Here is a 14,955-nt window from a genome sequence, read left to right on the forward strand (position 1 = left end):
TTAATACGATCGTTGACATTGTTTTATTGTCATTACTTGTCGAATTGACGTCAGAGATCACGTGTGCGGTGGAGCCATAAATAATCGTTATAAATTTTTTCGAATATTGAGACTTCTTTGTCAATTTTGTTAGTGTTTTTATCGTTAAAATGTGTAATTTTCGAGTTACAAGTTCTAATAAGATTCAATTGGGAAAAAATTTCCGATTCATTCCAATTAATTCCATTTGGAATATAATGTATAATATATAAATTATTGAACAAATATACAATCACTCTGGTGTTTCTTGAGAGCGAATAAATCTTTCGCTTGCTGGTTTTATCTTCAGAGCGAATAAATAAGTCAGAAAAACTGTAAATAATACTTTTTACAGCCGCACAAATCTTTATACAACACTTTTTTAAAGTATCAACAAGTCTTAGTAACTCTTTTAGTTTAAATTTTATTAATTCTGAACAATTCTTCTGATAGAGTCGAAGAGAAAATTCGGGCTTTGAATAGCTATTTCCGTCAATATTAAAACAATAGTGATAAATTAAAAAAATTCATTTTAATTGTCTTTATCAAAATTGTTTATCAATTTATTGATAAAATATGATTTCTTTTTATTTAATGATATCGTAATTAATTATTGTTAGTGTACGTGAATTTTCTAATGACTGTGATCGCTGCAGCTGTACAAGTTTTATTCTAATCAAAGTGAAATTTGTGAAATCTTTTTGCAGAAATAGTGGACTAAAATTTTATTTAAAAATGACATCAGTTAAATCGTCTGAAGAGGTTTCAATATTTTTAAAATTTTGTGTTTTTAAACTGTGACTCCTTATAAAATAAAAACTTGTTTCTTTTTATCTGCCTTGAGATTATATTTTAATACAATCATCCTAGATTTTTATACGCCATTCTTGGGGGAGAAGCCTGCGCTGACTTTTTGGTTATGGTTTTCAGCGAAAAAAGTACCGAGAGAATTTTTGTGTTATAAAATTATTTCTAAAAAAGAGCCCTATGAATTTTTTGTGTAAGTCACCTACTAAACAATCTACTGGAAAGTTAGTACAAAATTAGAAACATATAATTTTGAAATTTTACGATGCTCACATTGCAAGAATTCCAAAACAGCAACGCATATATGAGTACTTTTACTCTCAAATAGCGTTGTTAATGTTTTAAAGGCGCATAAGCTGCTTTTAAATAACTCTGTATGCACCTTGTTCGGGAGTGCGCACTTTGCTGACCTCTGGCGCGAGAACAACGATTCATAGTAAACAATAGTTTGGGAAAATCTTATTGCCAATTATTATATACATACTTAAATCGTAAAAAAGGAAATTATTTGTGTCAAATTTTGCACTTTTCAACTTTTCAGTATATTGTTAAATATGTGAGTTATGCAAAAAACGCATGGGATCCTTTTTTCGCTAAAATCAATAATGTAGCAGTATTTGCAAAAAAATACATGCACCCCTTAAAAAAAAGATGGCGGCCTTCCCCCAAGGAGTAACATCCTGCCTTTTCAAATTTAAACTTATCTTTGACCATCGTAACTGTAATCAAAAAGTCTGGCTTTCCCTCCAAAAATCCTCGAAATTCCCAGCTCATACTAATCAGAATTAATTAAAAAATTTAAAAAAAAACCCACAATTATTTCAAAGTTTTTAGTTTACACTTCCGCCGACAGTCCTCAAGACATTTAATTTGTTTTGTTTATAGGTTTTGAATGATTATGTTTCAAAATTTATGAGATTAAAGGTGACTGCAAGTCCAGAATTACGTTACCGAATGTATGGATATTATATGCAAGCAACACAAGGCGACTGTTATGCACGTAAGTTTTAAGAGAATTTCCTCTCATGGTTCGGGAAATTGACGGAAAACTCTTTACGTGATTTTAATACTAGTCGAAAATATTGTTTTATCTACCCTTTTCCATTAAGGTTTGATTTCCAAATTGAAATGCTTTTCCACATGGACGTATCTCGAAACATTATCATCCCTTCAAAATTTGAAATTTTGTGTTAAAAAGCACAAACAATTGGAAAAAATTAAAAAAAAAAGAATGTGCGTGTACTTATGTAGGTACGCTTACAAAAAGTTTGACTTGTTCTGTAATAACAAATATAATAAATTATAAATAATGTAAGCAAATAATATATGCTCTCAGTTAACCTATCTATTGTGTTTCATAGATGATAATCTGTCATGTATCTATCTTTCTGTTTTGTGGGGGATATTTTGTCTAATTACTAACTTCATGGTGTTAAAAAATTATAACTAACTTCAACATGTAGTTCTCGCGTCATCCTGATAAGTGAGTTTCCTACCATTGTATAATTTTAATATTTTGTTTTCTTTTTTTGCAGCAAAACCACCAAAAACAGAAGTGGAGGCCCGACGAAAATGGAAAGCATGGAAATCAATGAAACATTTAACAAGAGCAGATGCAAAAAATCATTTTACAGAAAAAGTACGCGCTTTAGAACAATTAGAAATGATTCGAAGTAATTCTGGACAAAATTTTATTGAAACAAAAGATTTCAATTGAATTTCTATGGAACAAAAATGGAACTCATTTGAATGAAAATTTATTATCCAATTTATTTATTTGTTTTAAATTTATAATTTTAATCAATTAATTTTAATAAAAATATTTTATAAAAACTGTCTAGGATACAGAATTTTCACAAAGTATTGGACCACGATGGGCCTGGCCTAATCTAATAATAGATAATCTAAGATTTCATACGTTTGACCTCAGGTTCAAGAAGAAAAACCAGGTTTAAGGGAAAGAACTTAATGTCGTAGATATGTTATTCGTGTTTTATTTATTATCTCTATATATTATAAATGCGAAAGTAAGCGTGTTTGTTTGTTTGTTTGTTACGCTTTCACGCTAAAACTAGCGAATGGTTTTTAATGAAACTGTACAGCAATATAGCTAATACTTCAGAATAACACATGAGATATAATTTATAAAGATATATCAATATAAAAAAAAATTAAAAATTAATTTAATTTGACATTACCATAAATTACAGATTTCTGTAAAAGTAGTCATTTGACATTACCATAAATTACAGATTTCTGTAAAAGTAGTCATTTGACATTACCATAAATTACAGATTTCTGTAAAAATAGTCAATATAAAATATTTCACGGCCATCTTTGCTGATAGACTCAAGGAATAATTACGACTTTTATACTACTAAAAAAAAATATATTTTACCTGTGAAAAACACTCTTTACCATTATTTCGAGTGTTATAGAAAGGGGATAAGCGAGAGCAATCTTTATCAATCTTTACTTTTAAACCCAGCGAAGCGAGTGGGTATTCATCTAGTCTATAATAAATTGATATATTTGCCTATAAATAAATTTTTTTAAAAATAAATGTAAACCATTTTATATCTTCGTAACGTTTCCATTAAAAAGACATTAGGAAATAAATTAAAAATTATATTACTTCATAAACAATATTTATTAAAATATTATATTTCACAATTAATCATAAAAGTTTTTCTATATGAAAATCTATAGATTGTTCGCAAAAAAAAAATCAGTTCGAAATTGCTTTATTTCATTCGTAAACACTCGTGTCAATCGTTCCCGTATTTTTAGTTTTGTGATGAGAGATTTGCTCACACGTTCTGTATATACGTCAAATATTTCGCGCGTTAAATATTGTTTAACTTTGTAAATCATAGCCTCTACATAATTTTATATCAATTTATTTTTTAATGCATTACCTAATTAAAAATAGTTTGATTAGGTGATTATTGATGTTATTTTAACAATTTACTCAATCAATTGTTTGTTTTTAACTTCATTTTCAGGAAAATCAAACATGGAAAATTTTGATGATTCTGATGCAATATCTTTTAAGTTTTTATACCCTGTGTATATGTAATATATCAAGTTATACTAAATTTAGTCTCAAGTTTGTAATTCTTAAAAATATTGATTTTACGAACAAAATTTTGGTATAGGTATTCATAAAATCACCTAATTAGTCCATTTCCGGTTGTCCGTCTGTCTGTATGTAAACACGATAAATATCAAACGAAAAGAAATATAGAGCTGAAATTTTTTATAGCACTTTTATGCCCTGAGCATGCCGTTAGAGACAGAACAAAAGTTTAAATTTAAAAATTGTTCTGCATAAAAAAATAAACAACTTTTGTTTGAAACATTTTTTCGTAAACGTTACTGTTTATCCGTGAGGGCGCAAATTAGGACAAAACTTTGGTATCCATTAGGACAAAACTATAAATGATAGAGAGTTGAAAATTTGCAGGTATCTTCATTATCTATTTTCGTTGACCATCCTATATATTTATAAATTGATCAAACATCACAAAGGAAGTTAAATATCGTTATGGTTACCTTTAGTTTAAGAGAACACGAAATGCAAACTAGAATAGAAAAAAAATTATGGATTTGATTTGATAATAATAATGACAATATAATGTGATATTTATTGAAAAAGTGATTATATAAAAATCTTTTTTGGGAGTATAAAAACCTCTGCTTCGCACAATCATTTTGAATTTAGTTGAAATTTAGAAATAAAATAAAGACGTTAAAGAATTAATTTAGTATAAGATTAAACAAACAATTTAGGACAATAAAATGGGTATTTTAAGTAATACTGGTTTATTAGCAAGTACACTTCATCCAGTTCAACGATTTTCACAGGTCAGTTTTCTTAATTTTTTTTTAAATATTCTCTAAATAAGAGTAAGAACATTATCATTTGATAGGCAACTTTATTGACATATATAAAATGTAATTGCTATCAAAAATATAGCTGAACAATATTTATGATATGTGCTTGTTTACATTTATGGTAGTCCGGCAATTGTGTAGTTAACTAGGCAATTTGTATGGCGTAAATGTAATAAATTCCTCTAAAAATATCGTAAAAGCGTAAAAAACCAAAGTTTTTTTTTTTATGTTGTATAAACAGAATCTATGATAAATTTTAACCTATTAGTCATAATAGATTAAAAGGGGACACACTGTATACAGAGTATTTAAACAATTAATTCAGTTAGCTGTATCTTTAGTTGTATCTTCATTTTCAGACGAATACCGTACAATTACAAACATTAGTAAGACCAGCACCATTCATATTAAAACCTTTGGCTGGATTATATAATCCATATCCTGCATCATGCTCTTTATTATGCAATCATCCAACACCTACACTCCCTGTACCTGTCATCAAAACACGTATCGCTGGTTTACAATCCCTGGACGATGTAACAACCAACAATGCTACTCAACAATTACAACAACAACAACAACAATCGCATGACAATAATAATGTAAAATTTTCGACGATAATCAATAATAATAATTTAGATAATAGTTTACAAATTATACAAATTCATAATGGCGGTGAAGTTCCTGAAGAATTATTTCGTAAATATACGGAAACGGATTCACGACCGATGACACCCACTCCAACAATTATTAGTGCAACGACAACGGGTGTGAATCGACGATGTTTAACACCACAACCGTTACAGCGGCCAAAATTAATTGTGGATTTACGGCGGACACACAGTCAGGTATGTACCGATGGGAAAGCAAATAATTTCCTTCCAGATAAATTGTCTGGCAGGTTTTTATTGCAGGAATCGTCCAATGGGTTATTAAAAAAAGAAAAAAATCGCCAAGTGCTATTAAATTAGAGGGATGGAAATTCAAGATAGGGGTGAAAAAGCACTCCTTTTGATTTTTTCCCAAATATCTAGTAAACAAAGCAAAATTTCGATAAATTTTATATAAAACTTTTGATAGAGAATTAAATTTTCCATCGGATTAGTATTTTTTCAAAAATTAAACAATAATGTTTGATAACCTGAACAAGTTCCAACATCAGGTTGGAAAAATACAATCTCCCGCGTGTGACAGATGCGGAGAAAATTCAGAAGAAACATCGATCCATTTTCTCTGTTACTGCCCGGCGCTCATACAGCAGCGAAGGAAATGGTTTGGTCCGGCCATAGTCGAACCAGAAGAAATTAGGAAACTCAGCGCTAGGCAAATCCTGGGTTTCAGTACATCAGTTGGTTATAATAGCCACTGAAAAGCGTAGCGGGGATAGAGTACTAGGGTCTATTTGGCTAGGTGCTCTGAACCATTGCTTCGAGGCGCGATGCTCGAGCATGGCCCGCTAACCTCCATACCATACCATACCATAAACAATAATGTTTTCATGCCAAAACAGTTGAAAGGCAAAAAACTGGAGAAAAAAAAGACAAAATTTCTATTTTTTGTGGTTTTTTGCTTGTATTTGCCTTGAACAGAAATAGGTGTAGGTATTGCTGCAGATAAAAGAAAGTAGATAAAACTCCTATTAACTCCTATTAATTGATATGCTGAAAAAATTATAGGATAAAAATTGACCGAGATGTAGTTATTTAAACCTGGCCTTTTTCGTGATTCAGACGGTTTGTTAAGTCTGAAGTCCAAAAACGTTTAAAAATTTAGAGTTGTTTAGAGTTCCTAATACTTTTTTTAGGATTATCTTTTCTTCGAATTTTTTTTCTACCAGGGCGTTATGTATTTTATTGTAACGAGATTAATTGAAGAAACTTAGGAGAGCATTTGAAAAGAAGCTAGATTTTGAAAATAATTTTTCATTTTAGACATAGCAATCCTATAGATAAAACTGAACTTATTCTTTTTAGGAAACATTATCTTGGACAGTATATTCAGAACAATGCCGTTCCGAGGACAGTGATAAAAGTTCTAAATGTTCAACACCCCGTTCTGTAATCAATAATAAATCAGCGAAAAATATCAATCAAAAGAATTTATTGAGTCCACAAAAATCACATCGCTCACAAAATGGAACACCACGAACAGAAAAGAAATCACGTAAATCACCACGTAACGTTGGTGATGAGGGCCAACCTGCAGCTGCTCCAGCCACATCCTCACAAGGTGATTCACATGGTGATGATCAGTCAAATAACACTAGTAAAATTAGTAGTGCTGGCACGGATGACGGGAAAGATGACGACGACGATATGCCAAGACGTAGAGGTCGACGTCGTAAAGCACGCTCACGTGCCGGTACAGCGATTAAAACTGCTGATAAAGATCCGGAAACTCAAGTGGCGTCAATTCTTTTGGATTTGGATAGCAGTTGTGGTAAGTTCTCTGCTTCTTGAAGTAAAATTTCTTTGATTCTTCTTACCTGTCTTTTAGGGTCGATTCATAAATTTTTCGATAATTTTTCTTCTACCGTACGTGCTAAAAGAAAGTTATTAATATGTGGAAAATAGCCAGAAGTTTCCAAGTGTCAAAAAGACTCAAATATGTTTTTTTTTTTCAAGTGCATCCCATTTTAAATGTTTCGATACATTCAAACTTGCTGAAAACAATAAAAAAAAATCGAAATTCGAAAAACCTGGGCTCTATCAACGCATCGGGCTTAGAAAAATCTCGGGCTTAGAAAAAAAAAACTCAGTTTTTCGTCATAACCAAAATCTTTATGAAAAAAAAAGTGAAATACGAATTGTATTTTCACACGAACTTTCGAAATTTTGGCAACCGCAGAAAAACAATTCCACTTGATAATATATGTTGTAGGACACCGTCCTACAAAATTGACACAACTTTGACCTTTCGACAACCCCCGGAAAATCGGAAAAAACCCCAAAACTACGTTTTTCATTTCTATACATGCTAGAAAGATGGAACTTTCAACAATCGACTCGAAATAAAATTAAAGCAATAGAATAGTTGGTCATCGCAACCCTTCGGAAAATGAGATTGGGGATTAGATCCGCAGGACCCATCGTGTAAACCGTTAGAGATAAAATAAAAGTTTAAGCATAAAAAATGTTCTTTGTAAAAAACTAAACAACTTTTGTATAAAACCCGTGCGGGCGCAAATTAGGCAAAACTTGTTGTCCATTTTCTCCAAGTTAAAAATTTGTTGGTAGCTTGAACTAATGGTATTGTGAAAGATTCTTGAAAAACGAAGAAAAGTTCTAGAAAATACCTTTTTTTTGGGTATTTTCGAAAGTCAAAACAAGAGGATCGAAATTATTTTCTCTTGAGGGATTATTTTGTACTTTCCACTACATCTGCTTGAAACTGTCCCGACATATCAAAAGATGGCTTTCAAAATTTGATTCGTCTAGAATAAATGAATAATAAATTTTGCTGTTTTTGTAGATGAAGCTCTAAATAATGAAAATTCAACCGATAAAAATGAAGAAATTTCAATTACAATACCAAATTTAAACTTACCACGATTTTCATTGGATGTGGTGAATGATTCATTTTTAGATTTAGATGTTATCAAAATATTGCAACGTGAGCTAACACAAGAGATTATTGATGCTGAATTCGATACAAAGGTGCTATTAATTTAATAAAATTAAATCAAATAATATTCCAATTCAATTTCTCTGAATTTTAACATAAAATTTGTTAATTTTTGATTTCCAATAAAAAAACAAAAATTCATTAGAGCTAGTTCAAAATGGATTGAGTTAAAAATAATATTTGTAAAAAGATTATAATATGCAAAAAATATTTATGTCTCATTTTCCTGTATTTTTCCTTCCAAAAACTTTTCCTTTGAACTTCAACTTTAAAACCAAAGAATACAACTTTACATCCTTCACTTCCCTTAGGTACCCTCACTTACCTACCCTTTTGGTCACAATTTAATGGGATTTAATTTTTGGGTGCAGAACCTGAACTTTTTTGAAAACAAAATACAGTGTATGTTACTTGCTGACAATGAAGCATTCTGTAAGTGAAAGAATATTAAAAATCGGTTGAGTAGTGGATTTTCATACAAAATGTTACCCCCGATTTCACCCTTTTAGAGATAGAATTTCGCAAAATCATTTCATATCGAATGCTTACTTTATACAAATAATACACACTCCCAGTTTCAGGTCTCTACGATCAGCGGTTGAGACTGTGCGTTGATTCGTTAGTCAGTCAATCATTCAGGACAATGCATTTTATATGTATATACAAAAATGAAAAATTAATTCCCAATTTTAATCTTATTTTATGCTAGAAAACGAGAGAAAATGAGAAAATGTTATTAGCTACATAAATGATTACTACTATTTTGTTATCCGAAGCACAGTTTACGAGATATTTGATAAAAAGTGTTTTCCAAGATGAAGGCTGAAGTTCACACTTCCTCATCTCGCCACCTTGGGATTACAATCCGGAAACACCTCTGAATATATTTCAACAAGAAAATCTGTTTAGTAATATATTTCAGAAAATAGAGTACTTAGACTGTTATTGTCCTAATTAATTCGCTCCCGTAGTTACCATAACCCGTGGCTAAATTAATATTAGGAGAACATGTTTTATGTTTAAAGTATTAGGAGAGTATTTGTGAACATGTTTGCATAATAAACTTATTATTTCAATTTATGATATTTTTTTGTTTAAATTATATGTGTAGTGTGTTTTTTCCTAAGCGGTACAGTTTTAGACCGAGAGTATATTTTTCGTCAAACATAAATATAAAAAGCTTGAAAATGAGGGATTAATCATGGAATTTGATAAATGAATAAGGAAGATAAGAATAGGACAGAAAAAAACTTGCTAGACTAATAATATATAAAATGACAACTCAATCAATTTTGTACTAACTCTATCGTGAAGTGAATATTATTATAATTATATAAAATTATTTTATAGAAAAAACTAGCATTAGAAGAAGCATTTAGATGTTTATATGGTAAAAATTGTTTAACTAGTTCAAAATTAGATGAATATAAAGTATGCAATGCCAATATGGATTTATGGCTGAATCTACCACGAAATTATTCAGTGCGGAGTGCACGTTTTGAATTACCAATTGATAATGATGAATTTGAAAGTAATTTTATAATTTATTTATTTTTTATTTATTACTTAAACAGAAATATTTATTAATGAGTAAAAATATATCCAAATCAAGAATCCTCATATGATCATAATATTATTAGTCTTACTGTATAAAGTTATTTGTACTGATCGGTGATGAGTATGCAATAATAATCAACGATGGGCTTTATCGGCTTTCTAATGAAATATTCCTGTTTGGGGATTGTCTTAAACTATTTCGAATAAATTATAATTTAATCCGAAAAGTAGGCGAGGAAAAATCTGAAAAACTCATAATTCGAGAAATATATAAAATTATATGAAGTACAGGGGCGTAGCGGAGCACTATATCTTTATAGCCCCACCCTCCATTCGAAAATCATCTCTCAATCAATCAATTTTAATAAAAATAAAAATTATCTAGAAATTTTTTGTTTTACGGACTATATGGCGTCCTTTGTGAGTATAGCGCTCGGAGTGAGTAGCCGTGCGTGATTAGAGTCAACTAGGTAATTTTTATGAAGTAAATGGAAGAAAATGCTCTAAAAATATCGTAAACTAGGCAATTTGTGTAACGTGAATGTAAAAAATTGCTCTAAAAATATCGAAAAAGCATCAAAAACCAAAGTTTTTTTTATATTTCCTTTTTGAAAAGCGCCGTAGGGTAATGTTTTTTTTTGCATAAAATTTCTTCATGATGAAAACTTTTTTGAAGCTCGTATTCACCGATTAATTTTAGTACAATTAACATTATGAGTGAGTTCTTCCATAAAGTAATTCAAAATTTTATCCCGCAAGAAGCACCAAAACTGTGTTTATTGTGATCAAGTTACTTTGAACTATCATTTTCCGCAAAAAAAAAAAAAAAAAAAATGAAAATTCACCGTACTTCCTCAAACATCCGAACCACTTTCATTCGGATATATTGGTTTAGCTGCAGACTCAATGCCAGCTAGTACCCAATAATTAGAATTTGCGTTAAATTATTTGATCAAAAAAATTCAGAAGAAATATTTATAAATAAATACAAATATACCAAATATTTATAAATAAAACAATAAACCAAAAATTGAGGCTAATAAAATCAATGAATATTTTTAGGCTTAAAAATCCAAATAAATATATAATTAAATACTTTTGTAATAAAAAAGAGTAGTTAAAGTTTAATTTTTTTTAATTTTAAAGAGAAAGTAAAAAATTTATAACAAACAGACTGCTGCAAACTATATTGGAAAATTTTTATTTAAAAAAATAAATAAATAAGTAAAATCGGAGTGTACTTGTAAAAAAAAATAAAATTATAACGGTATTTCATTTACATACCGGTATAGAGTATGTAAGAAATAGTGCTGGCGCTATTCGTTGTGTGCGTAGTCATGGTAGGGACAATAAAATCGATGCCAGCGCTTCCAGTGAAAAATTTTGACGTTAAAGGAGGCTGTTATTACTATTTTGCAGTTCTTTACATGTTAATGTTATAGAAATGTCAAATTAAAATTATTGAAAAACACTAATTAATTAAACTTAATGCATTAAAAATTGTGAAAATAAGAAATCAAATTGCACAAATATTATTTTTCAAATGTAAATTATCATAATTATTTATTTAAATTTGTGAGACAATAATATTAAATGTTCAATGTAAGTCATAAATGCAATTCATACAATTATATATGCATCCATACAATTCTATAATTAAAGTAGTGTATCGTTACGATGGAAATGAAACTCACGGACGGAGCGAATAGTTCAATCATCTTAGTGTTACACCTCGAAATAAGCTGAATTTTTGTGCAAACCTTTATTTTTGACAGTATAAATGTTGTCTCAAAAGTCACACATGATCACGCAGGTGCGTCCTATATGTTCAAGGATTTGATATTCAAGGTCAAAGGTCTCGAAAATCAGTCTTTTGTGAATATCTCCTTTCTTCTCCCTTCAATCGTATTAACATTTATTATAAAAATTGTAGAAGTTAAAATTTTCTATAAATGTTGTTAAAACCTTTTTTTTTGTACATTGAACCGTTTTTAAAATAGAGGGCGTAGAAAATGATGCGCTCAGCTTAACTTATGTCAGTGCTGGGTCAATATTTATAAATAGAAGGCATTAAATAATTATCACTACATAGTATAAAACAAAGTCGCTTTCTCTGTCCCTATGTCCCTATGTCCCTTTGTATGCTTAAATCTTTGAAACTACGCAACGGATTTTGATGCGGTTCTTTTAATAGATAAAGTGATTCAAGGTTTATATGTATAATAACATCCATTAAATAGTGGAGAAGTACTGCTATTTTTGAAGTTTCTAAAGTGATGTCGTAAATAATTACATTTTTTCCGCATACATTGCAAACGCAGGCTGAACCCTACGAGTTTTATCAAAATAATGTACTAAGTATTGTACACATTGAAAAGGTCTACAGAAAAGTTGCACCCGTGCGAAGCCGGGGCGGTGCGAAGCCGGGGCAGGTCGCTAGTTTAAGTAATATTTAAGGAATAATTAAGGAAAAAAATCGCATAAAAGACTGGGATTCACGTATGGCAGTGTCTATTATACGGTTTTTTCACTTAATTATCGATTACTACTTAAATAATTATTTAATACTTTGATGCTGAGACAAAACTTGCACTATCAAAATAAAGGTTTGTGATTTTTTGAATTGCAAATTCACCGTTTTCGAGATATTAACAGTTTAATGTGAATGGCATCCAGTTTAGATTCGTGACCCATTTTTTTGCTTAATTTGTTGAAGGGAGAGATGTATACAAGTTTTTAGATCTTTTCCGAAAATAATTACTAAATATTTCTGTTTATTAATTCGAATTTAATGCTGCGAAAATGGCGCAAATAATGAAAAATGTTTTTGCATGTTTATTGAGCTAAAAGAAAGCATCCATTATTTTTCCGAATTAAAAAAATTTCCTTTATTATTTTCTAGGATTAACTCCATTGGAATACATTCAAAATTACGTAACCGTAACGGAAAAACGGAAAACATTATACAATTTTATTTTTAATCGTTACAAAGAGGACACCGACGATTGTAATGGACGATTTATCCTTGGAAAGGTTGTGAAAAATCAAATACCAAAATTATTACAAAATTGTAATTCTTCCTTTTTTTTTTTTAGAACATAATTCCTGGCTTAGGTGAGATAATGGGAAGACCATTAAATATGGAACAATCAAATTATATTCGTTATTTATTAAATTGGGATGATAATGAACTTTATAATTTTCGAATGTGGAGTTCGATTTGTGTTTTATGTGAACGATTATTTGCACATGAATACTGGCCATCGAATCCAATGGATAAAAGTGGAAATGAGGTAATGGAAAACATACGTTTATACAGGGTGGAACCATTTTAAACAAAATTTATATAGTTTGATGGTTATCATGTTTTTGATTTGATCTAGTTCCCCGAGTTGCGTTAATAGTCAATTTAGATCTTTAGCTTTCCGGAAAATATGTCATTATTACTTTTAATCGAAAGAAAACACCTTAGCTACCGAAAAATGCTTTAGTCAAAAGTTGTCAAGGGCAATAACGGACACTTTTTGACGTGAAATTTTAGTTTCAAGGTCTTATGGCCTTGAACCTCGAATGCTCTTGAAAATTTACTTGGGATTAAAAGTTATTAACACAGACGAATGACTTTTACTGTCCTTGATAACTTTTGTCTAAAAAAATTTAATAAATAGGCAACTTGTATTACGTATATGTTATACATGTATAAGCTTCTGTTTTTCATAGAAACATTTCTTTTTTTTTGTAGATGGAGCGAGTTGATTTTGAATCATTACCCAGAAAACTACTAACATTGAAAATTCATCCACAATTAGAAGAAATACTTTTGAAAATACGTAACACATAAAATCTGGGTAATTAAACTTAAAACATACAAACATTTCATGAGATTTAGATTAAATGGGGCAAAAAATATTTCTGTCAGGATAATTCCCCGACAAACCCAGTCCATATTGTAATTATCGTTAAATAGTATTGATTCATATGCGAAATTTCGAAATTCGTGTGAGTGTATTTTTACTGAGACGGGCTCCAGGATTATTAAAGAAAAAATCGATATATGCTACAATCTTACCAATTATCAATTTTCAATGATTCAGGTGCCTTAAATACCTTTTCAAAAATATTTGATTTTATTGCTCTGAATTAGAATCTAAGATGATTATGAAACATCTGATTATAATAAAACATTTACGACTTATGTATAATTATTTTTATTTTAGAAAAAAATTTTAAACAATTGTTTATTTGATGTATAATTCACTTGATTGTGTAATTGTGAATACTTGTGAAAAGAATCCCTATCCATATATATATTATAAATGTGAAAGTAAGGATGTTTGTTTGTTTGTTTGTTTATTACGCTCTCACGCAAAAACTAGCGAATGGATTTGAATGAAACTGTACAGCAATATAGCTTATACTTCAGAATAACACATGAGATATCACTACATATTATAAAACAAAGTCGCTTAATCTGTCCCTATGTCCCTATGTCCCTTTGTACGCTTAAATCTTTGAAACTACGCAACGAATTTTTTTTAATAGATAGAGTGATTCAAGAGGAAAGTTTTTATGTATAATACATCCATATTATAGTAGAGTAAGGGGTTGAAATAGGGGTTGAAAGGGATATGCTTCAAAAAATAAAAAAGTTGTGCATCGATTAAGCTCAAATATTGACACGATATAAACCAGCTTCAAAGATCTATTGTTTTTATCTACTTTTAACCTTCGGAGTGTAGAAAGGTGTAGCGAGAAAGTGGGAAGGAATTATCGAATATTTACAAATATACCTAAGTGGGGTAATAAAAGAGCACGACGTGTACATTACAAAACTGTTATCTCACGTAAGGAAATGTGGAGGGAAGGGTGCAAGTGGGGATGTTGCCCAGCAAAGCGGGTAGTTCACAGCTAGTAATTTATAAAGATATATTAATAAAAAATATAAAAAAAATTAAAAATTAATTTAATTTGACATTACCATAAATAACAGATTTCTGTAAAAGTAGTCATTTGACATTACCATAAATAACAGATTTCTGTAAAAGTAGTCAT

At 29.9% G+C, this 14,955-nt stretch overlaps 2 protein-coding genes across 2 annotated transcripts; both read left to right on the forward strand.

The window, feature by feature from the left end:
- Positions 1 to 649: 649 nt before the first annotated feature.
- On the forward strand, positions 650 to 2,586 carry LOC123290532 (diazepam-binding inhibitor-like 5). Its single transcript, XM_044870756.1, has 3 exons — positions 650 to 780; positions 1,711 to 1,825; positions 2,361 to 2,586. Exons 1-3 carry the CDS (start codon positions 754 to 756, stop codon positions 2,540 to 2,542), a joined length of 324 nt encoding a protein of 107 aa, XP_044726691.1. The 5' UTR covers positions 650 to 753; the 3' UTR covers positions 2,543 to 2,586.
- Positions 2,587 to 4,626: 2,040 nt separating this feature from the next.
- Positions 4,627 to 13,744, forward strand: LOC123306144. The gene is made up of 9 exons (XM_044888040.1): positions 4,627 to 4,692; positions 5,082 to 5,238; positions 5,404 to 5,570; positions 6,696 to 7,161; positions 8,308 to 8,378; positions 9,697 to 9,877; positions 12,806 to 12,936; positions 12,999 to 13,196; positions 13,646 to 13,744. Exons 1-9 carry the CDS (start codon positions 4,627 to 4,629, stop codon positions 13,742 to 13,744), a joined length of 1,536 nt encoding a protein of 511 aa, XP_044743975.1.
- The last annotated feature ends 1,211 nt before the right edge of the window (positions 13,745 to 14,955 follow it).

This window comes from Chrysoperla carnea, chromosome 1, assembly GCF_905475395.1.
Source record: "Chrysoperla carnea chromosome 1, inChrCarn1.1, whole genome shotgun sequence".
NCBI lineage: Eukaryota > Metazoa > Arthropoda > Insecta > Neuroptera > Chrysopidae > Chrysoperla > Chrysoperla carnea.